Below are 22,617 nucleotides of genomic sequence, written 5' to 3'. Positions count from 1 at the left end.
TCTTAATACTAGGATTCTTTGAAAATGCATGTGTCCAGTGAGCTTTCTAGAGTATGTGTCTAAGTTGGGAGGTGGTCTTGGGGTCATTAGTATCTGAAGAACTATGTGCTTCTGTTACTAGGGGCTGGGATATAGTTCAGTGGCATGGTTACTGGAATGTGGGTCTCAAAGGAGTTCTCTGCTTACTGATGGTGTGGCCTTGGGCAAGAAATTTTACAGTGTCGTATTCCGTCTGTGTAATGCGGGGAGACCTATACTGTGGTGTGTAGTTTCCACAGTGTTCCGCGGCTGCGGGCGGTGCCGGAAGTGGTGCTAAGGACCCAGCCCTTGGACCCACCTTCCAGAGGTTGCTGGTGTCGTTCTCCTGCCTAAGTGAGCTGGCGGCTGAGGCTGAGGGTTGCTGAGCTGTGCGGGCCAGCACTGGTGCAGGCCTGGGCCCCTGAGTCCCCTCAAGAGATGACCTCAGGGAGCACTCTGCATGTCATGGCAGAGTGTGACACATCTTTATGGGACGGTTTGGACTGTGTGACAGTAAAATTTATAGCCAGTTTTAAAATGCTGTGTATTAGATAAAAACACGAGTTTAAATTTTCAGATTGTAGCTTGTACTGCAGTGTTCTGGCTATAACTCTGAATTTTGATGTATTTAGAGTGTGGAAATATTTGGTTGAATTTAAACAAATCACACTCCTGTCCAAAGAGCTGTCTTTTAAATTTTTAATTTTTGTGGTACTGCACCCTCACAATGAACTGTATCTCTATTCTTCTAATTTTTTTTCCAAATTTTGAGTTAGGTCTCCTAAGATCTTCATTTGCCCAAGGTGGACCAGAATTTAGAGTCCTCTTGCTCAGCTTCCTGAGTGCTGAATTACAAGTCTCTGCTGCCACACACACCTCAAAAAGTTGCTTTTAAAAGTAATTTCCTGATAAGTATGTTTACATATAACTTGTGTTTTATAACAGCATGTTGAGGATTTTAAGAAATCAAGTTTAAATTTTGTGGGTTAACGTAAAACATAAAGAATACTTTAGCATTTGAAGAGACTATTCTGTTGATGACAGTATTTATTTGTGATTAATGGTAAACTATTAGTGTACGTACATAATTGTTCTTCCACTTATAGCAACAGCCACTGGTTTTTATTCTTGTCACTAAGGTTAATTCTGCCTCTTGCTCTTTATTTTAAAATGTATTTAAAATAAGCTACACGAGAAATACATTTAGATTCTATTTTCAGTATACAACTTTAAGAAAAACTTGATGCACTTTGGTTATTTGAGAAATGCAAATTAAAACAACACTGAGATTCAATCTCACATCAGAAAGAAAGTGTATCATCAAGAAATTGACCAGTAACAAATGCTGGACAGGCTGTGGGGAAAAAGGAACTCTTCTCCACTATTGGTGGGACTGGTGCAACCACTATGGAAATCAGTGTGGATATTCCTAAAAAAAACTAGGATTGGAGGTCCTGTTTGACCCAGCTATTCCCTTTCTGAGTATCTTCCCAAAAGAATTAAAAACATCATACCACAGCAATATATGTGTACCCATGTATATAGCAGCACAGTTTATAATAGCCAGATCTTGGAAACAACCTAAATGCCGATCAACTGAGGAACGGTAAAAGATGTAGATGTTTTTATACAATGGAGTACTATTCAGCCATCAAGAAGGATAAACTCGAGGCTTTTATAGGTAATGGATGCAACTAGAGACCATACTCATAAGTGAAATAAATCAAACTTGCATGTGTAAACATCCTGTTGTCTCCCTAGTGTAAGAAACTGAAACAGTAAATAAGATCCAAAAGGCATAGTAGACATTGTGAAAGGGAAGGAAACTGTTCAAAAGGAAAGAGCAACTGGAATATGGGGGAAAAGAGAAAAGAAGGAAGGGGGAAGACAGAATATAGTATACACATACACAGGATAGCTTACATAATTGCACTAATTTCTATTGAAAGGAACAGTGCTTATATCGTTTGAATTTTATATGCCTTTGCTAATCTGAGCAACTATTTGGAAGATACTAACGTGAAACATAATAACCACTGTTTATTTCCAGTCATCTTGTTTTTATCATTTTTATTGTTTTTTAAATTCTCTTTAAAAATAAAACAAATTGAAAAACTTGATGTGCTTGTACCTTGTTTTCCTCATCTGGGAGTAAAGTAGATTACTCTGTAATTCTTAAATGTGTGCACACACCTTTGAGATTGGGACATTGAGTAAGAAGTCAGAACTACCTCAGTGGCTGTGGCCCTCGGCCCATCCAAGGCGCGGCCATGAGGGACCAAACACATTACTATAGGGAAGGGGTGAGCCAACGCCACCTGGCTCTGACCCTGCGATGTTGAACTTGCCCTGCCTGCACCGTAGCTGGATTGTGGCCGTCCGTCCGTCCATCCTTGTTCATAGTCACAGGAGTGAGCAGTGACCCGGTATGGACACTGGCTGTAGTTAGCAGCACAGCCTGCCCATGGCACAGTGAAATGTCACCTCGCAGAGGTGAATTCGTGCCCTCAGATTTATGTGTCAGCACTGGCCACGGAGCTCTGGGGAAGAGTGCAAAGTGAGTGAGAGGGAGTCGGGGCAGCTCTTCAGGCAGCTGCCGCTTGGTAGAAGAGAGAGAAGAGGCATGTGTGCTGGGCACGCAGTAGGCCAGAGCTGCACGCGCTGGAGCAGGGACTGTGGGCAGCGTCACAAGACGAGCCAGTAACCAGGGCCACTTGGTGTGGCACTCGAGGCCGCCACCTCATCATTTGCCATTGAGCAACTTGAGTAGTGGGCTCTGATGTGAGGCGTCAGAGTTAGGCAGTAAGCCCAGAGAAAAGCAAAAGAGCAAATGCGGACTGAGCGCTTGGGATGGAATGGACTTTTGGGGAGACAACTCTGCTGTCAGTGCAGGGCAGCTAAGGGCGGGGGCGAGTGCACAGGGTCACGGGCCAAGACTCGGTGACTGCTCTGAGGGGACAGAACTTCTGCTCTGCAGCTCAACTTGTATCCAAAAAACCGAACAGCAGCTGCTGAGCCATATAGGTGAGCAGTGGCAGCAAACCTGCACCACGTGCATTATTTTTAAGTCAAAAGCCATTAACATGCGAGTTAGTTTTTCTAAACTCAGCCCTCAGGTCCGGATTTCACTGCAGCGTCATCACCGTGTGATAAGAAAATGGGTGCTGGGTTGCAGTTTGGGTGCTCGCCTCTGAAGGGCTTACATTTGGGAAGTAAATTCTTCATCAAGGACGGCAGGTGATCATGCCACACAGCACAGCTGGAAGATCCAGTGGGTGGTTGACCTATGCTCCCTTTAACCCTGGCAGTCTGTGAAGCTCTGCTCTTTGGAAGCAGCACAGGAAAACCACAGGCAACCCCAGCCTCACACTCCTGCTTGAGAGCCCCTCAGGGTGAGCTCCTCCAAACCGTACCCACATCCACATTGCTGGTGACTTTGGAGCCCGATGCAGTTCAGGGGTACTCAAGAGCTCTGCATGCACGGGGTGGGAGAAGGCTATTGTTCCAGTGTTGGATTAGTCTGAGGCCACCCCACCCTGATGCGCCTGGCCCCGTGGAGGATGCTGCCCATGCACTTGTCTTGCTTCCTTGGCTAGTAAGGCAGTAGAAAAATTTAGCCCCTCACGCCATGGAAGACAGCAGGCGAAGTCCTGTGAAAACCTATGGGATTGCTGTGCAGAAAGTTTAGCTAAAAGGATTAACCTTTAAGTTCATGAGGCTGGTCTGCCAGAATAAAGCAGAATTCTCCAGTGAACTTATCTCAAGAAAATAATAGAACAAATATGGTCAACCAAGTGACTGGGGATCTTTATGAAAACGTTTGTGTCCTATATTTTAAAAGAAAAATGGGCTAGGGATATATCTCAGTGGCACAAGTGCCTACCTGGCAGGCAAAGAGATCATGAGTTCTATCCCTAGTACTAAAAAAAGAAAACAATCAATTTTAAGTGTCCAGCAGTATAGGATCAATTAAATAGCTTCTGGCACAGTTATATCTAAAATAATTGTCTGCTTTGACAAGGAAAGATCCCTACCGCATTGGTGAAAACACGTTAAAGGGAAACAGTATGATCACATGTTTGTGGGATTATGTGTGCATACACATGCTTAAAAAGACACATACAAAACATCATCAGTCCAGCAGGACATGGTGGTAGACGCCTGTAATCCCAGAACTTGGGAGACTGGAGGATCATTACAATTTCGAGACAGCCTGGACTACAAAAGTGAGCCCAAGGCCAGCCTGAACTGAATAGCAAGACCCTGTCTCAAAAAGACAAAACAAAACAAAATATCAGTCCTAAAGGAAAACATGCGTACTAAATTGTAAATAAATTATGGTTATTCAACTGGTATTAATTAAACTTGTATTAGCTAAAAATGTAAGCAGATAAGTGAAACTACTATCTAATATAATATATTTTAATTGGAGTTATTTGTAACACCTATTATCTCTTAAAGTGGGCTGTACTTTGGTGACTTAGTTCAGGCATTTGGTTGACACAGGTGATATCATACCAGTTCTGGCATTGAGAAATTGAGATTCAGTTGGTTTGGAACACTTTTTTCCCTTTTAGGTACAAACATTTAAGTTGGATGAGAACTAGAATAACATTGATAACATGGAAAATGTAGCTGAATGGAAGTAGAGATGCCTGAATCATCCGTTAGAAGTCAGAAGAAAGTATGAAAAAAACAACAACAAAGCAAACAAAGGGCTATGGGTTAGCATAAAGCAGCAAGCAGGTTTGGAGACTTCCTCAGTCAACAGATGTTTGTTCTGAAGCCACCATGGGCCAGGCATCTCACATCACAGTGGTGCCAGGAAGAGCAAAAGCGGGTGAGCACGAAGATGCTAGAGCTGAGCGCTGTGATGGCACAGAAGATGCTGTGAAGAGAGTTCCTTTTGCTGCAGAGAAGGTGGGCAGGGCAGGCTCCCCGCAGATCATGTTCAAGCCAAGAGTGACAGGAGATGGCATTTAGAACAGGGATCAAGACCAGATCAGCAGGGGTTTGAAGCAAGGGTGAGAAGTTAGACTTTATCCTGAATACATTGGGAAACTAGTGAAAGGTTTAAGGAGAAAAATGCCATCACCAGATTTACATCTGAAACAATTATTGGGGCTGCTGTGCGAGCAGAGAATAGGGGAAAAGTCACACAAACAGGTGCTTTGTCCACCATAGCCTGGAAGATTCACAGCAGCCTTTGTCTTCTCCAGTCTTGTATTGTACATCAAGTCCTTATTTCTTCTAAAATGCATAATTGGTAGGTAAGTCTAGTAGTCCATATTCAGTTAGATGTAAAACTTTTTTGTTCAGAAGTAAACTGTTGGGCTAGGGTTGTCACTCAGCAACATAAGCACCTGCCTGGCAAGTACAAGGTCCTGAGTTCAATTCCCAGTACTAAAACAAAAACAAAAAGAAGGAAAAGAAAAGAAAAAGACACTCTTTACAAATGCTCCCACAGCAAACCTTATTTTTAGAATAAGTTTATCCCTCAAACTATTAAGAAACTGGCAAGTGCAACACCCTGAGTTTGATTTCTTCTCTAATTTTATAAATGGCTTAGTAAAATGTGTTACTTTTTAACTAGACAAAACTTTTAGAGTTTTGAAATCACGTTTTTAGCAGTGTGATTTTCTTCCGTTAGTCTACTTGGGCCATCGTAAATTGCTATAGGTTTGAATGTCTTAGATGGAAGTGTGCTTTCTCCAAGGCTGGGCTTTTCTCCCTTGGTGCTTCCCTGCGCTCTTGATCTCTTCATCTGTCTTCAGGTGCAGTCTTGTTTAACGTCAGTGCATCAGCCTTTGAATTCTGCAGAGGCATGGCTATGTCCAGAACACACACATTAACACTTATTTTTGAGATCTCCTGTGACTATGGTGGCCGGGATGCATACCACCCATGCCTGGCTTCAGTCTTCATTGTTTTTGACAAGTGTTTTCTGTAATTCCGTGAGAGCATTGCAGTTCTCAGTCAAGGTACTTGTGATTGCAGTGAACCCCTCACAAAACTGAAAGGAGCCCATTGGTGGGGGTAGAGTTCTATGTCTGCAGGCCTCATGGGGTCTAGGAACAAGGTCAGAAAGTAGGGCAGCTTTCTCTGTCTGGCTCCCTGTGGCCTGTGGTCGTCTCTCACTTATCCTCATTCATTTCCTTTCTATGTTTGTGTCCTGTACTCGCAGCAGGCGATGGCCACTGCTCAGTCCTGGGTAGCTCTGTGTCAGCCCCAGGTGCAGCAGGCAGCCCACCTACCACCCCTGAGCGCAGAGCCCTTGGGCCTGGCTCTGTATGGGTCAGGTGCCTGCTGTGGGCCCCGGCTCCGCTGAGGTTGCTGGGCAGGAGGAACACAGTGTTAGAGGGCAGTCCGGGCATGCTCTCTGTACCGCGGTGACAGTGAGTGCCTGCGCCAGCTGCCTACAGCTCGCTCAGGTTGGTGGGGGCAGCCAGAGCCTGTACCCCTGCACTGCTTGGGTCCACAGTCGAGCTTGCTCCTTGCCAGGGTGGGGCCTGGGAACCAGCACTCCACACCATATGGTGCTGTCACTTGCTAGGTACCACTGCATGTGCACAGATGGTCACTTTAGAGAAGTTTCCCTGTAACATCTTACCTGCATGTTGAGTAGAACCTGCTCCTTCTGTGGCGTGAAGCTTCCAGAGGTGGGGAGCAGGCACTGCTTGGGAGCCCGCTTCTGTCCTCCCTCCTTCCCTACGAAAGTTCTCTGTTCACGCCGTGCACCCGCTCTGCCCTTCTTGTCTGCACCTGTCAGTCCCAGTAGTCATTTTGGTCATCTGGGAAGCCAAGAGCCTGTGGGACGGGGGCCTCGCGCACCCCAGGTCTGTGTCCTGTTACTGAGCACACAGAGCGGGCGCTGCGAGTATTGATCACGTGACAGGGTGAGCTCTTTTCTGAGAGCCCAGCAGGTTAAATTCTGTGTGCATGTTTGTGTGTGTGTGTGCAACTGGTGTGACAGGTTAACAGTTTTTAAAATTTAAACATTGGTACATTTATGAGGAATTCTTTTTCTTTAATTTTTTTTATTTAAAAGGAAAAAGAGAAAAAGCAGAACAAAACAAAACAGTGTAAGGGTACAAGTAATACAGAACTACAAAAAAAAAAAAAAAAAAAAAAAAACCAGTAAGCTATCACCAGTTAATAGATTACACGCTGTCATCTTAGAAATGGTGTTTCAGGTCATAGGATCAAAGCATACAAAGTGAACCCAAAATGTGCAAATTTTGTTGTAATAAAGAGAGGGGAAAAAAAAGTGCCCTAAAGGATACAACAGCAAGGGTGTTTAGGTGTGTTAAATAGATGACCATATTAATATTTTTGATTGGATTACTAAACACAACTATTTGCAGTCTCACTGTTTGAATGTTCACTATGAGGAATTCTTGAATGACCACAATGAGGTGACAGCAGGGTAGGTACGTTGTTGGGAGCATCCACTCCTGCATGGCGGGGGAAGACTCTTTCTCCTTTGCCACCTCCTCCTCCTCCTTCTCCGGGCACCTGCAGTCCAGAGACAGAGACACCCTGTGCAGTGAGTACCCCCAGTCCAGAAAAACAGTGAAAAGCACTAGGGAGCTGTGTTTTTCTCTGCCCTGAAATAACAGCAGTAGAATGCATTTCAAAAACCATGACGTGAGAGTACAGATTAGCCTTCCCGCTGTGAGTGGTAGGTTACAATAAAAACACTGGTGTGCCTGACTTGTTAAAATATAATTACCTATAAGGGTATTAAATGTATTCCTAAGTCTTAAGTAGTCTAACTGCAGTTTAAATTAAAAAAAAAAAAAAAACGATTTTAAGGCATAATTTTACCCAGGTCTACTCTAGTATAATTTAGATTATACGTCACTTCTTATAATTCTGTATGCTCTGTGAATCAAGGGTTCCCTGTCCTTTGATTATGTGGTTTTTCTGTCTTCCCTCTGTTATTGACTACACAGGACTGGCTGGCAGGAGGGTGGCGCAGCTCCTGCTCAGCCAGCATGGGAGGCCCTTTGCCACTGCGGGGATGATTGCTTCCCACCTGATGCCCGTGTCCTTTTGTCCTTTTCTTCCCATACCAGATACTCTAGATGAATATTTTGAGTATGACGCAGAGGAGTTCCTGGTCTCTCTGGCCTTGCTGATAACAGAAGGACGGACCCCAGAATGTTCTGTGAAAGGCCGAGCAGAGAGTTTCCACTGCCCACCAGCACAGTCGCGTCATCCAGGTGCCACCCAGCATGAGTGTAGCGACAAGCTGGCCCAGGTGAGCAGTGGCGGCTTCCTACACCTCCGCTGTGGGCCGGGTGAGAGGTGTGGCAGGGCCAGCCACAGCCTTGCAGCTCAGTGGGGAGCAGCGCCACCCCACCTGCCTTGGGCTGCCTGGCCTTGTGGCTATGCTTTAATTTCCTGTGCTATGGAGTCTCGTTTTAACTCTTCCACTTTGTAATGGTGTTGAGTTAGGAAACTGATATTACTATTTTCCCCACGTTAATGAATTTCCTCTTTTTTAAATTGTAGTATACTTTTGTAATTAACACTTTGTAAAATTACTACTAAAACATTTTGGTAGGTAGCATATAATTTTCCTTAGGAATTTTTGTCCCAGTTACTAGTTTTTCAAGTTACTAATAGTTTTTCAAATTTACTAGTAGTACAAATTTTTAAACATCTTGCCTGTCTTGAGGATTTAATGAAAATTATTCTTTGATAGCTTGGTATTCAGATTTAATTAATCTAGGGTCAGGGATTTAGCTCAACAGCACAAGTACCTCCCTGGCAAGTATGAGGTTGTGAGTTTGATCCCCAGTGCCAAAATAAAATGAGAAAAAAAAAGAATTAATCTTTCCCATGAAATGATAACAAAATGAAAAACTAGCCAAGATGGAGCTGACCCAGAGACCTGTCAGACATGGTGTGTGCCAGCTCTTTCTCCACCGGGTACAGCAGAAATGCCCTCCTTGCAAAAGTGCATGCCTTACACTCAGGCTGGAACCGGGGGCATGGCCTGTCATCCCACCACTCCTGGGATGCTGGGGCGGGAGGATCACAAGTTCCAACCCAGCCTGGGCAATTCAGTGGCTTAGTGAGACCCTGGCATTCATGCATAAATAAAGACAAATGTAAAAAACAAAAATAAAATTAGTAAATACATAATAATATGCTAATCTCTGTGCTCCAGAGTTCATGTCTATGAGAGCATTCTTTAATAAGAAAACCTAGATAACCAAGTCTGAGCAAATGCCACATTAGGTAACCCAACTTTACTGATAACTGCCTTGTGTTAGGATTCTCAGATATGCATGCAGAACTAGGTGGTTGTGAAGACGTTGCCTGGCATGCATCCGTGTGCATTTTCTCCTCAGTGTCGCCAAGCCAGGCGAACCCGGGCTGATGTGGCTCTGCTGTGGAAGAGCAGCCTTCCCATCATGGTGGAGGTGATGCTGCTCCCTGACTGCTGCTATGGTGACGATGGGCCCAGCACAGAAGGGACCCATCTGAATGACCCTGCCATCGAGCAGGATGCTCTGCTGCTGGAGAGATGGGTCCTGGAGCCAGTTCCTCGACAGTAAGTGCTCTGTCTCCGTGCCACAGTGACCTGGTAAAGCGCACTTCCTACTGCTCCCGACAAATCATTTTAGGAATGTGGCGTGTCTTTTAAGTCCCTGCACTCGGTATAGTGATATTAGATGTTTAGCACTTCTGTTAGGTAACAGTGATTTCATGTGGTACTGGTAAGTGCATTTCTACACTCTTCAAAATATGCATTGTGACAATAGGTTTGTTTCATCTTCTCTCTTCCTAAAGTTCACTCACTGTTTTATACTTTTGACTCTGCACTACACGTTGCTGCTTCCCTTAGGAGCAGTGGTCGATTCGTTGAAGAGAAGACTCTCCTGCTTGCTGTCCGCTCGTTTGTGTTCTTCTCCCAGTTAAGTGCTTGGCTGAGTGTCTCTCACGGTGCAGTCCCACGAAATATCCTGTACAGGTACGATTCGGGCCAGGAAGGGGAGGCAGCACATGCCATGTTTTGCCTGCATTATGTACCCTTTTGAGTCTGAATACGAGTGGATAACATTAAGTTTTTCTTCAAATGAGTTAGAAAGGTTTAGACTAACTCAGTATGAATTTTGTTGGTTGGGTTAAATTTCTTTTTTTTTTTTGCCTTTTTCGTTTTTATTGGTACCAGGGATCGAACTCACGACTGCCTGCTTGCAAGGCAGGTGCTTATGCCGCTGAGCTGAATCCCCAGCCCCTGGGTTAAATTTCTTACAGAATAATATTAAGAGAATTTTAAGCTTACTTTAGAGGGCCAAAAGTAGATTTTTAATGCTGCTGCTGTAAAGTTTCCTGGGCTTGGAATTTCTGTCGTGGTGGTTGCGATGAACAGATCAACACTAACACCTGTGCCTGCAGCCCCGGCTGCTTGGCCTGAGGCACAGGAGGGCTTCTGGGAGAGGCTCAGGGCCAGCCTGGGCAGCACAGAAAGAGCCTGCTTTTTAAGAAGTGTGCACAGCAGGCAGGCATACTCAAGATAGTTTCCCTTTATCACCTCACATGGTAAAATGAGCCAAGCCTAGTTATGCATTGGGAAAGATGAAATCCTTTTTTTTTTTTCTATTTTGACAAATATTTTAAAATTCTAGTGTCGAGCTTTGTACCACACTCTGGCAGTGGTTTTACCAGAGGTGCGCGCACCAAGAAGTGGCTGAGGTGAAGCTACAGACCAGGATGAGCACACCAGTGGCTCGCAGTGTAGAGACGGTGCGCGGGCGGTCTGCTCCCACAGTCCTCTGACTCTGTACTTCTCTGTTGGGCTCTAGGATCAGCGCTGCTGATGCAGACCTGCAGTGGCATTTCCCCCAGACTCCTGTTGAACACGTGTTTCCTGTCCCCAACGTTTCTCACAACGTGGCCTTGAAAGTCAGCGTTCAGTCCCTGCCCCGACAGTCTAATTACCCAGTCCTGAGCTGTAGTATTCACACCAACCTTGGCCTTTATGAAGAGAGAATTCAGGAGCATGAGCATAAAGCCCGCCAGCACCATGGTTCTGCCGAAGCAGAGCACTATAGTCTGAACAGCCCACAGCGTCTGTGCGCCAGACAGGCGTGGGCTGTGGCACCTGAGAGTGCACTGCATGTGAGGGATGGCCCGGCTCCAGAGCATGCTGCAGCCACCAGGAATGGCGGGTCACTTCCGGTTGTGGGCAGAAAATCCCCTTATGAGACATCTCAGGCCAGTCTTCTGGGCTTGAATGGCCTAGGAGACATGAAGCCACATGAAACACCCATGAAAACTTGGAAGTCACTTTCAGTGGTGGATCCCAGCATCTCCGGCCAACAGAGCTCCTGGCAGCCGGCTGGCAAGGCAAACCCTCTAATAGATTCCTTAATCCAGGATCGCCAGAAAGTCATTGCCAGAATCGCCCAGCACCTGATTCATTGTGACTCAAGCACTCCCCATGTTGCCACACACCCATTCGCCACCCAAGAGTCCAATCCCCTGCATCCGAAACTGTGTCAGGCTTCTCGAGAGAAAGACGATGTGAGGAAATGTAAAGATGCTTTCTCCATTTCTTTTGGTGGTCCAGAGTTCACCTCCACAGAAGATGCTAGCAAAGGACAAATTCGAAGGAAACAAGACCCTTTAAAAAGTGAGACTCATGTCCCTGGGGCTCCGTCCTCTCACCAGAGCACTGGAGAGGCAAACCCTCTGATAGGCTCCTTGCTGCAGGAGCGGCAGGATGTGATTGCCAGGATTGCCCACCACCTGGAGCACATCGAGCCCACAGCATCCCACTCTCCCCGGCCAGCCTTGCACTTGCACGACCCCAACAGCCTCCCCTCCAAAGTGTTCCGGAGTTTCTGTGATGGCAGGCACTTGTGGAAAAAGAACGCGGATGATGCTCCTCCTTCCCTTCCTCCTTCAAAATTGTCCTTGTCAGGAGACAGCACCAACAGGACAGACCTACTACCTGAGAAGGCTTGCAGTTCTTTTAAATGCGGCAGTAGAGAAAAGTCCTCTGTGAAACCCCAAGTATGGACTCAGTGCCAGCACCGCCCTCCTGACAGTGTCCAGAGTGCATGTCCGGAGGCACGGGACAAAGCTGCTGCTCTGTTGACATCCTCAAATGTGTCCCAATGCAGTGCCAGTGACTTGGGTCCGATCAGCAGATTGGAAAAGACATGTGCAGAGGCACAGTTTAAGGGGCAAGAAGGCAGTGCTGGAATTGACAAACAGTGTTCAGATCGCAACAGTGTTGACAAAAGGATCTGCACGAATAAATGTAAAGGAAAAATAATGAATAATGACCATTACAACCTGGAATCTTTTGACAGTATCCAGTTTGATAACTCAAAAACAATTGACTCAAATACGGAAGTTACTATGTGGGAAATACCTGAACATTTGAACAAGTATGAAAATAATTGCTCAGATAAGAACTCAGCAAAGCCCAAGACATATGAGCACAGTGCTCAACTAAGTAGTATAGAAAATTATCTCAATAACAACAAAAGTTTCAAATGCAAAAAATCAGACCAATTAAAAACTGAGGAGGATAACAAAGAAGATGCAATAGTTGAAAAAACTCAAAACTGTTCTCAAAGAAAGAGTGTGAAAGGCTGTTTGTCCACTTGTGAACAAATGAAAAACACAAAAACATTGGTAGGTAACATCTGACGTTTCAGATATGCGTCTCAGCTGTTTATTAGGCTTGACTTCTGTTCACAGGAGAGGAGGTGTAACAGCCATGGTCCCCAGCACCCAGAGGACCCATGGTCTGCTACCCTGAGCCCACTGAGTGGCTGGCACCTGGCCAGTGAGCTGTCCTCTTACAGCAGATGCTAGATAATCAAGAAGGGAAGGCTGTGGCTGTAAGAGTAAGGAGTGACCAGCTGGGCATAGTAGCATTCGCCTTTATCCTAGCACCTTCCAGGCTAAGGCAGGAGGTGCTGTTTGAGCCCAGCCTGGCTGGGCAGCTTAGTGGCTCAGTGAGACCCTGTCTCAAGATAAGAGAAGGGCTTGTGTGAACCTCAGGGTGAAGGTCCTGGGTTCCCTCCCAGTAGCACGTGTTCAGTCAGGGCTATAGTGGAGCCTGTTAAAGAAACAGCTATTATGGCAGCATTTTAAAATTCCATTAGGTATGTTACAAGGTCTTCCCCTCTCCCTCAGTCTAAAAGGACTGTTACTTTGTCATCTACCCAGAAGCCCTGAAGTTTTTAGTATTTGGTCTATGGACCTGGGAGGATGAATGAACACTGCTTAATACGATACTTTGATGCAGTGTGATCTTTGTAGCCTTCAGTTACAAAGGGACAGGTAAGAGGGACATGAGGAAACATGAGGCCAAGAGTGGCTAGCATGCCAAGAGCAGGCTGTGCAGGTCCTTCGAGCCTGCGCGAGCCCCAGCACACTCCATCTCCCGGCCTGAAGCCCAGTCTTCTTCCCTGTGATTCTCAAGAGTTGGGGACAGGTGCGTGCATCCTGCAGATGCTTGGTGCATTCAAACCCATCCGCTGCCCTGCGTTTGTTTCCATACTTACGAGCAGTTGACAGCAGGAGTCTGGAGGAAGTGCCCCTTAGCTTCCTGTGGCTTTGTTAGCACCCAGCTGCCTGCTGTGTGGTGCCCCCGAGCACATGGGTAGCTCACATCACGTCACTGCTGAAGCCTTTGTCTCAGTGGCCAGTTTGACTCTTTTCCTACCTCAGGGCTGTGATGGTGATCAGTAATGTATTTTGGTAAACTTTAATGTACTGTCTGAATTAAGAGATTCACTGAAACTGCACTTTCCACAGAAACCTACCATTAATCTTTTTTGTGAGGTGCAATGATGCATGCCTGTAATCACAGCTACTCAGGAGGTTGAGGCAGGAGGATTGAGAATTTAGCCTGGGCAGTATGGTAGGATCCCCATCTCAAAAAAAAAGGTAACAGAAGATTGGTATTTTTGTAATCTTGCTGGTACCTGAGAGGGAAACTTGGCCTGAGCATGGTGTTTTTCGAGCCGCTGTGATTTTTAGGTTTCACGGATGTGTTCCAAGCTTAGCCACAGGGTGCTCGACAGAGGCTCCTGTGCTCTTACAGGTGTCCACACAGCACTTCTTGGCCCTCTCGCCTGACTCTGGTGAGAGAGGACCATGGGGCCAGAGTGGGCAGCTAACCTGCCCACTGTTACATGGGAAAGTCACATTCCAAATTAGTTTTCTCTAATTTTTATTTTTTATTCATGTGTTGTATGAATTTCTGGTTTTTCAGTGTTTGCCCAATTTTTAAGAATTAGTCCCTCTGTCCTTCCATCCTTTTTTTTTTTTTATTCCTGTTCCTGTTTTTTCTTTTTCGCTTATTTTTTAGACAAGGTCATTTTTTTCCTCCACCCTTTTGAGATGGTCTTACTATGCAGTTCTAGTTGGCCTGGCCTCACCATGTAGCACAGACTAGGCTCTAACTCATGGTGAACCTCCTGCCTCAGCCTCCCAAGTGTTACGATTACAGGCGTGCACCACCATGCCCTGCCTACACATTGTTTCTGTGTTGCCCAGACTGGCTTCCAACTCCCAGGCTCAAACAATACTCCTGCCTTGGCTTCCAAAAAGTTAAGATTACACGTATGATGTGCTACCATGCCGGCCTTGCCTGTTTTTTAAATCATATCAAAAACATGGTACTTTTGACTGTATTGTATGTCTTTCAAAATTTCTAATATTTCTGGTGTTTCCATATATGCAACATCAATTCCTCTGAAAATAATTTTAAAGTGTCAGTGATTTTTTTTTTTCCCTAAGTAGTAGTTTTTCATAAATTAAATACTGGTCTGTTTGATGCTAGATTCTGAGTAAATGTGTTGTTAGCACAGCAGTGTGGGCATACTTTAAAACATTCTTGCAACATAGTACAAAAATAAAAACGGATATTGTTTCCCACTTGACTGTAGGCATAGGTAGAGGTGTTCCATGCTTCAAGACCAAGGACGCTGCACCTCAGAGCGTGTCAGAGATGGGTTTGAACTAAAAGCCACTGAGGTCTGTAAATGGCTTGTAAGTCATCTTTAAATGCCACCATTGAAAAGCAATTCTTTTCCTCACAGAGGACCGCACTGAAATACTCGAGTGTCTGGCAAAAGCCTAACTTTCATTCCTTGGACGGAACTTCAACCCGAGCCTTTCACCCCCGAACTGGATTGCCTCTGCTTTCAAGTCCTGTAAATGTTTCTTTTTTCTCTTATTTCATGCTGAATGCCTGCAAAGTCACTGTATTTGAATTTCAATTGAAGAATATTTGTGTGGTGCTATTAATTCCTGTGGAACCCATTGTGGCCAGCAGAGGAAGCAGGCAAACCCTCTCTACGGCCCAGGCTGCCTCAGATTCAGTTTTTTAAAAGCCAGTTGCTTTTTATTAAAGATGATCTCACAGCACTGGTACAGAATCAGCAGGAAAAGGAAACGTGAAATTCAAGTATTGAACCCTGTTAGAGCAACCTGCAAGGGAGTTACAGATAATTCTTCCAATACTGTAGGGCAAAGCCAGGAAATTAAGAACATGCCGATTTGGAGATGAAATAGAAACCAGACAGGAAGGGTACAGTATATGAAGTGTGTACACGCACATGCACACACGCATGCATTGCAGAGTGAGAGTAGTAGCCTAGCACCAGCTGAGTAGGCAGGGTGAGGAAGTAGACAGATGTACACCAAGCACCTAGCATGTGGTACAAGGTGAAAACCAGGGAGATCTGAAAGAGCCACGGAGGATGGTGATAAATCTAGACATTCCCAAAGGACTAGCTGGAATAAGCAAAATTCTATGTTTGAAGAAATTGGAGAGCTGTCCAGAATTGAAGGTACTACAGATTTAAGTTGAAAATTTCACAACTAAGTTCTGACCACAGTATGTCAGCATGCTACACTTAGATGACTCAGAGCTGTAAGGTGCAGTACCGTCTGAGTTGGGTATTTTACACGGACTTATTGTCCTAAAAGCAGGTCTTTCTGACAGTCATGTGGAATAGATCCGGCTCTTTCTGTCAGTGTGCCGTGAGGAGGCTGCAGTCATCCTGAGCAGGAGGCACTGCCCTGGCGTTTGGGAGTCCGGCGTGCTGTCCTCTGCTGGTTTTGGCATCCTGGGCCTGGCCAGTGGGCAGAGCTGGCAGAGGCAGCAGGGCTTGGCCTCCTGGTGCTGACTGTCGCCCCTTTTACTTCAGAGCTGTCCCTGTTCCCACTGCCCCCATTCAGAAGTCTGTAACATTTAAGACGTAATCATTTGACATGATACTTAGTTTTAGGGGAAAACAGTTCCAATTCTTAAACACTTGAAACCTAAAGTGCGTTTATTAATTATCTTTTTCCATACAAGCAAATACAATGAGTAAGGAAAATATGTAAACAGCATTATTTGAAGTAAGCTATTAGACATGTGTTAAAGATCCGTTTAACTTTTGTTTCAAAAGTATTTTATCAATTCAAGAAAACACTGCAGTCTTGTTTAATACTACAAATGGTTATTTTGATCTTAGGTTCCTCAAAGAAAAACACAGTCAGGCTGCTTTGATCTGGATTCATCATTGCTACATCTGAAAAGATTGTCATCTAGAAGGTATTTACCTAAAGCTGCATTTGTGAACATGAAACAGTCTCACACAAGCTTAGTCTTTCACAGTAAGTGATATTGACTGGAAAGAGAAAGAATAGGATTCTTGTTTTCAGTGTGGTACTGCACATTCAGAGTTACTAAGGTTAAGGAAGAAACCACAGTGGTCACAACTGTATGTCGGTTATCCTAACAAGCAACTTGTAGCATTTATGTACATTTGTATATTTTTGGTCATTAGATTTTTTTGTTTTTTGGGTTTTTTTTAGAGACAGGGTCTCGCTGTGTAGTTCAGGCTGGCCTTAAACTTGCTTATGTAACTCAGGCTGGCCTCAAACTCTGAGCGATCGTCCTGCCTTAGCCTCCTGAGTTACTGGGATTACAGGCATATGCCACCACATCCAGCATTTGGTCATTAATCTTATCTTTTATTCCTTTTATTCCATGTTGGCAATTTAATTTTATTTATTTATTTATAGATATATATTTGTTGCCAGGGAGTAACCCAAGCCTCGTATGTGCTAGGCATGTGCTGTACCCCTGAGCTGCACCCTCAGCCCCGGTCAGGCTTCAGTTATATTTCATCTTTGTATCTACCTTTGTGCCTTGAGGACAGAGATTGGTGTGCTGTCTGTTTCCAGTAACCGCCACTGTGTGGTAGGTAGGTGAGCAGACAGGGAGAGATAAACAGAAATTTTAAACTAGAAGGTTTATACATTGAAGTTTGATACTCTGTTATGGCAGAGTAAAATTAGGTGAGCAGACAGGGAGAGATAAACGGAAATTTTAAACTAGAAGGTTTATACATTAAAGTTTGATATTAATTTTGTTATGGCAGAGTAAAATTGTTCAGATTCTCCTAAATTCATAGAAATGCAAACAAGAAACTTGTGATTAATGATTTGTTTTTTTGCTTATTTTAATAGTCCTCGACCGAGTTTAAACATTGAAGATGATCCAAATATTCATGAAAAGCCTTTTTTGAGTTCTAGTGCGCCACCCATAACAAGTCTTAGTCTCCTAGGAAATTTTGAGGTAATGTGATTTAAAGGTATTTTAAGAGTTGAAGTTTCTTACCTAAGAGTATCATTTATGTCTCTTTAAAAGTTTCTTTGTTAAAAGGAACTAAATCAGTGGTCTTTTTGCAAAGCCTTGAATTTGCTTTTTATTTTGTTTCATTTTCATGAGTAGGATTGTCACACTGGTATCTTAGAACCGGGGAGCTGGTAGCTGCCCTTGGGACTCAGGGTCAGCCTGGAGGAGAGACTCAACTGTAGCCACTTAGCCGCCACAAGCTGCTCTGCTAACTCAGTGTGGCACCTCGTGACCCGGGAGTCCAGTACCGGCCTGGGGCTCAGTGAGAACCAGTTCAAACACACAGTGGAAGTGGTCAGGCCTGAGACGCAGGAAAAATGCCACTGTGTGACCCAGGAGACCAAATGACAAAGTCAGATGGTTGTCTGTCCTCCATTTGTAACTTCTCTATGCATCGTGGGTCTAAGATGTGACTTTTACAAGTCAAATGTTTGGAGATCCCGGATACATACGTTTGGCAGGGGAAGAGGGTACTGAGTGTTGAACCCAGGACCTTTGCACCAAGCTACATCCCCAACCCTTTTTCACTTTTTACTTTGAGACAGAGTCTCACTAAGTGACCAAGTTGCCCAGGCTGGGCTTCCAACCTGTGACAGTCCTGCCTTAAAGTGCTGGCTCCCAGTTGCCTCACCATCAGATGTAACCTTTGCTCAGCTCTCTTTAATTAGAAGTTAGCCTCAAACACAAAATATGTAAAGGACATTTTAATTGGTGTTTTTTTAGAGGAAATAATATAAGTTTTGTGTTTTAATTGAAGTAACCAGAGTTGCCAGTATTCTTTACAATTCAAAGCCGTCATTCTCAGCTTTAGTGGAAATAAAAGGGAAAGATACTTTTGTTGAATCAATCCTTTTACACATCATGCGCAAGGTTGGAGTTTAGAGATGCTAAGCTCTCCGTTGCGCTATCTTAGAATTGGAGCTGCAGGCCAGGGTCCAGTAGCTATGCCAGAGGCTCAGGAGAAAGGACCCAGAGGTCAAGCCCAGGCCAGGTGACTTAGCAAGTCCCTGTCTCAGAATTAAGTAAAACAAGACAAAATAAAATGAAAAGAGCTGGGGTGTAGCTCGGTGTTAGGGTGCTCACGGCATGTGTGAAGCTCTGGGTTCAGTGCCCGGTGCAGGAGGAATCCCATAGACAGTGCTGTGAGTGCCAGGTGCTTGCTCTGCAGCCTTTAGAGGGCTGGAGCTGGTGGGCATGGCCCCCTTGCCCACACACGAAGCCTGACGGGAGGGAAGGTGCTTTTGAGACCCCTGAAGACTGCTTTAGAGATTCTGTGTGTGTAGCTATGCATACATTTTCAAGTGACATAGGGAACGTGCACAGAGAAGTGCTGCAGCTGTCCCAGTTCCACACTTGTCTTCATAATGAATTTGAGATTTTCTTCAGTAACTTATGGAACATATTTCCTAGTGAGGTTAGTGACTTGGGGCAATAAGAAGGGTGTGGGGCCTGGCATTTTAAACTTACACTGGTGGCATCCCACAAAATAGGACCAGGTCTCATCACTGCAGTGTGCGGAGAGCAATTAACTGCTTCGCCACGCTCTCTGGCTGCTGCAAGATCTGTAAACACCCTGACCCAGAGACATCTCCAAGGGGCCATCCACCCAAGCTCTGTAGCAAATGGCTCACCTTTTCTATTGCCAAACCTCATTCCGTGTCTTCAGCTCGTGTGTCCGTGATTGTCTCCACAGTTCAGTCTGTCCTGACACTGGCAGCCATTGGCTGGGGGTGACTTTCCCATACAAGGAAGTTGAGTCTAGCTAAGTGGCACAGGCTGACTTCAGGCTTGTGATCTTCCTGCCTCAGCCTTCTGAGTAGCCATAGTTACAGACGTGTACCACCACTCCCAGTTTAGATTGTACTTTTTACTTGGAGATATAAAAATAGCACTAAACAACTAGATAGAACAAATGGCAAGGTTCCAGGGGCTTGGAATAGCGAGAGGACCCGGGAGGTGGTAGGAGCTGGGCGGAGTGGGTTCTTGGGAGACTGTGGCACCGCGATGCTGGCACTGGAAAGCATCTGACACCTTCGTAGACAGAAAGTGAGCTGCTCTCACCTTTCCGTGACTTTTGTGTCTTGCAGGAGTCTGTTCTGAACTACCGTTTAGACCCCCTCGGGGTGGTGGATGGCTTTACTGCAGAGGTGGGGGCCAGTGGCGTGTTCTGCCCCACGCACTTGACCCTCCCTGTGGAGGTGTCATTCTACAGTGTTTCTGATGACAACGCTCCCTCTCCTTATATGGCAAGTATTATTTAACTTCTTTGCTAGAACCAGGGAGTGTAATAACAGGCCTCTTGGGGCTCTTGGTGCAGAGCTTGAGAGAGTAAAGGGGTTTAGGCTGAGTGCAGGTGAAGGCCAGGCCGAGCTGTGCCCTCGCACTTAGCCGCGCTCTGGCTCCGTCTTGCTAAGTTCCCACAGCATGCGCCTGACTCCTCAGCACCCTGGTGGGGAAAGCTTAGGGCCCACAGCTGCACCCCGGCCCATGGGTTTGTCTCCTGCTCCCCTGTTCCTGGCCTCTACAATGCGGCCTTCTTCTGCCTGCTGCCCCTGTCATAGTGAAGGGAGGAACAAGAGTGCAGCCGTGGGCCTCCCATGTGTGATTTCTCCTTTTCACTGCTTATCCCAGTGGATCACAGATCACGTAAGCCTTCAGCTTCAGAAGCTGCATAGCCACCCTTCCCCATGTACACGGTCTCCGCTAAGTCATTGAAAACAAGTGGAGGCAGCTGCATGGCCCTGGTTTCCTGCCTGGCTTTCCTAACTCTCTGCCTGGACCAGTGGCTTCCTGTCCCCCACCTTCAAGGCTTCCAAGAACATCAGGGACAGTGTCTTTCACTTTTAGGCTCCCTGGCAGCTTTCTTCCCTGTTAGTGTTGCATTTGCCGGCCACATCAAAGGCAGAGGCACCTTCCTGAGCTTGCCCCATTGCCACATATGCTGCAGAGATGTGTCCACTGCCATGCAGAAATGAGATGGCAAGTGCCATTGAGATGAGCCCCATACCATGAGACACCAGCCTCCTGGAAGGCTTCTGGGCAGGAGAGCTGCAGTGACTCGGTGTCAGCCCCAGGGGTGCTGCTCACCTGCGGTGAGAAGGGAGGTCAGGACCACAGTGCAGAGTTCTTGCTGCTGGAACTGGCTCAGAAGATCAGAAGGTGGTTTGGCTAGAAGTCAGCTTCAGTACATACTTTTGAGTGACATTTAAGAGTAAGAGGAAATTTAAACTGTATTTTTATTAAAGGAAATAGCATTAATCTTTGACTTTGTTTGACATCTTAAAAAATGAAAAGAGATAAAACGCTTCCATCATGGTGTCCCCAGAAAGCACGGAAGCATATGCAGAGGGTCTCCGATTCTGTCGGCTAGAAAGACCTGTGTGCATTAATCCTCGCAAGAAGCCAGGCTTCCTTTCCACTTTACCAGCTAAGAAAATAGGTTCCTTCTGCAAACAACTGAGCCCAAATTTTAGACCAAAGATCTTTCCTAGTGTAAATTAATAAAAGTAATATTTTCTTCAAGGAATGTTACTTGTATCTCGGTAGCGTAGTCTTCTTTCAAAGGACTGACTGTTCTTGAAGACAGTGCACATCACAGACCACAGAGCCCGGCCTGTTACCTGGTAACTCGAGCTCTGGTGCAGATCCCACAGCTGAGTTGCATAGGCTGGGCTCTCTGTGGCTGGAGATGGTGGTGTCTACTCATTCAGTGAGCCCTTCAGAACGGGCAACACTTTCCACAGCACCTGTCCACAATGCTGACCAGCAGGGACACTGAACCTAAGGCCAGAGACAGGCAGGGGCAGGGTGGGGGTCCCGACACTCATATCCACAGGCCTAGGGCCAGTTCCTTTCTGTTGCAGTTAGCAAATCAAGGTGTTCTCTTCGTTTCTCACATACTTCTGTCTGTTTTCTATTCCACAGTCATTTGAGGAGTTTTTGTGTGAGATTTTGACCAAATTTGTTTAAACTTAACTTTATTATTCTATCTTAAAATCCCAGAAGGAAATAGGTTCCTATTTTTATATTACATATGATAATTTTCTCTTGGATTAAATAATAGGTGGACTAACTAAAAAGATGAAATTATCAAAATAAAAATTAGTAAACTTAATAATAGTAGAATTCTGAATAACTTCCCAGTAACCTTCTGAATCTCTAATTTGCCAGTGTTACTACTGGTCTTACATTATTTGGAAATGGTGGTTTTTACACTGTTGACCAGACTTAATGTCTTCTGGTCATTTCTGAGTTGACTCAGCTGCTGTTCAGGATTGTAGAACCGTCAGAACCTCACATGCTGACAGGGACAAGTGCAGACAGGGCATGGTTCTGCCCTGTGGTCCTGGGTGTATTGTGATTGGGAGCGGCGCCCCTAGCAGGGGATCTTCGACCTGGCTCCCTCAGGCAGGGGCAGGGGTAGGTGTGTCTCGCTCTCTCCAGCACTGGGAAGGGGAGAGAGAATGGCCTAGGCTTTCCTCACTAGCTGCATGGGGCAGATGATGAGAGGAAGAAGCATAGAGCTCTGGTTTGGTGACACACTCATCAGCCTTTAAATGACCCCCAAACTTTCTCAGTCCAAAGCTACCTGTGTCTTTTCAGCAGCCATTCCCTGAGTGAGTACTTCCCAGATACAAGGTGGCAGCTTCACAGCAGGGCTGTGCACTTGGAGTGCAGGGACAGGCTCCCAGAGGAGCCTTGCCCCCTAGTCCCCTGCTCCTGCCTCCCAGCCCTGGCTGGCTGGCACGTGTGGGCATGTGGTTCCTCTACTTCACCACCTGAAGTGTCACTCAGGCAACTTAAGTGTGTGTGTGTGTGTGTGCGCGTGCGCGCGCGCGCGCGCAACCACCTGTAGTCATCTGGTCACCCAATCACTGAAAAGTTTCACTCAGTCATTCTAATTTATCTTGTGTGGGGGTGGG

General features: G+C 45.6%; 1 protein-coding gene across 21 annotated transcripts in view; it reads left to right on the top strand.

The window, feature by feature from the left end:
* The window catches only part of Atosa (atos homolog A), an 83,033-nt gene that overhangs the window by 55,089 nt on the left and 5,327 nt on the right, over positions 1–22,617 (top strand). For 20 of the 21 annotated variants that reach the window (XR_002791741.2, XM_063249006.1, XM_063248959.1 and 17 more), the window contains 8 exons: positions 8,097–8,281; positions 9,381–9,583; positions 9,878–10,003; positions 10,839–12,681; positions 15,102–15,215; positions 16,527–16,606; positions 17,527–17,635; positions 19,783–19,941. Coding sequence is in view for 20 of the 21 variants with exons in the window: in XM_063249006.1 (XP_063105076.1) it covers positions 8,097–8,281; positions 9,381–9,583; positions 9,878–10,003; positions 10,839–12,681; positions 15,102–15,215; positions 16,527–16,606; positions 17,527–17,635; positions 19,783–19,941 (2,819 nt within the window). In the remaining variant the exon portion in view is untranslated. The remainder of the gene's footprint in view (positions 1–8,096; positions 8,282–9,380; positions 9,584–9,877; positions 10,004–10,838; positions 12,682–15,101; positions 15,216–16,526; positions 16,607–17,526; positions 17,636–19,782; positions 19,942–22,617) is intronic. The other variant, XM_063248918.1, reaches the window with a different exon arrangement.

The sequence above is a fragment of the Cavia porcellus genome, unplaced genomic scaffold (assembly GCF_034190915.1).
Source record: "Cavia porcellus strain 051 isolate PalLab524CR breed Dunkin Hartley unplaced genomic scaffold, mCavPor4.1 scaffold_1, whole genome shotgun sequence".
Lineage (NCBI taxonomy): Eukaryota > Metazoa > Chordata > Mammalia > Rodentia > Caviidae > Cavia > Cavia porcellus.
This window is presented reverse-complemented; position numbering and strand designations above follow the sequence as displayed.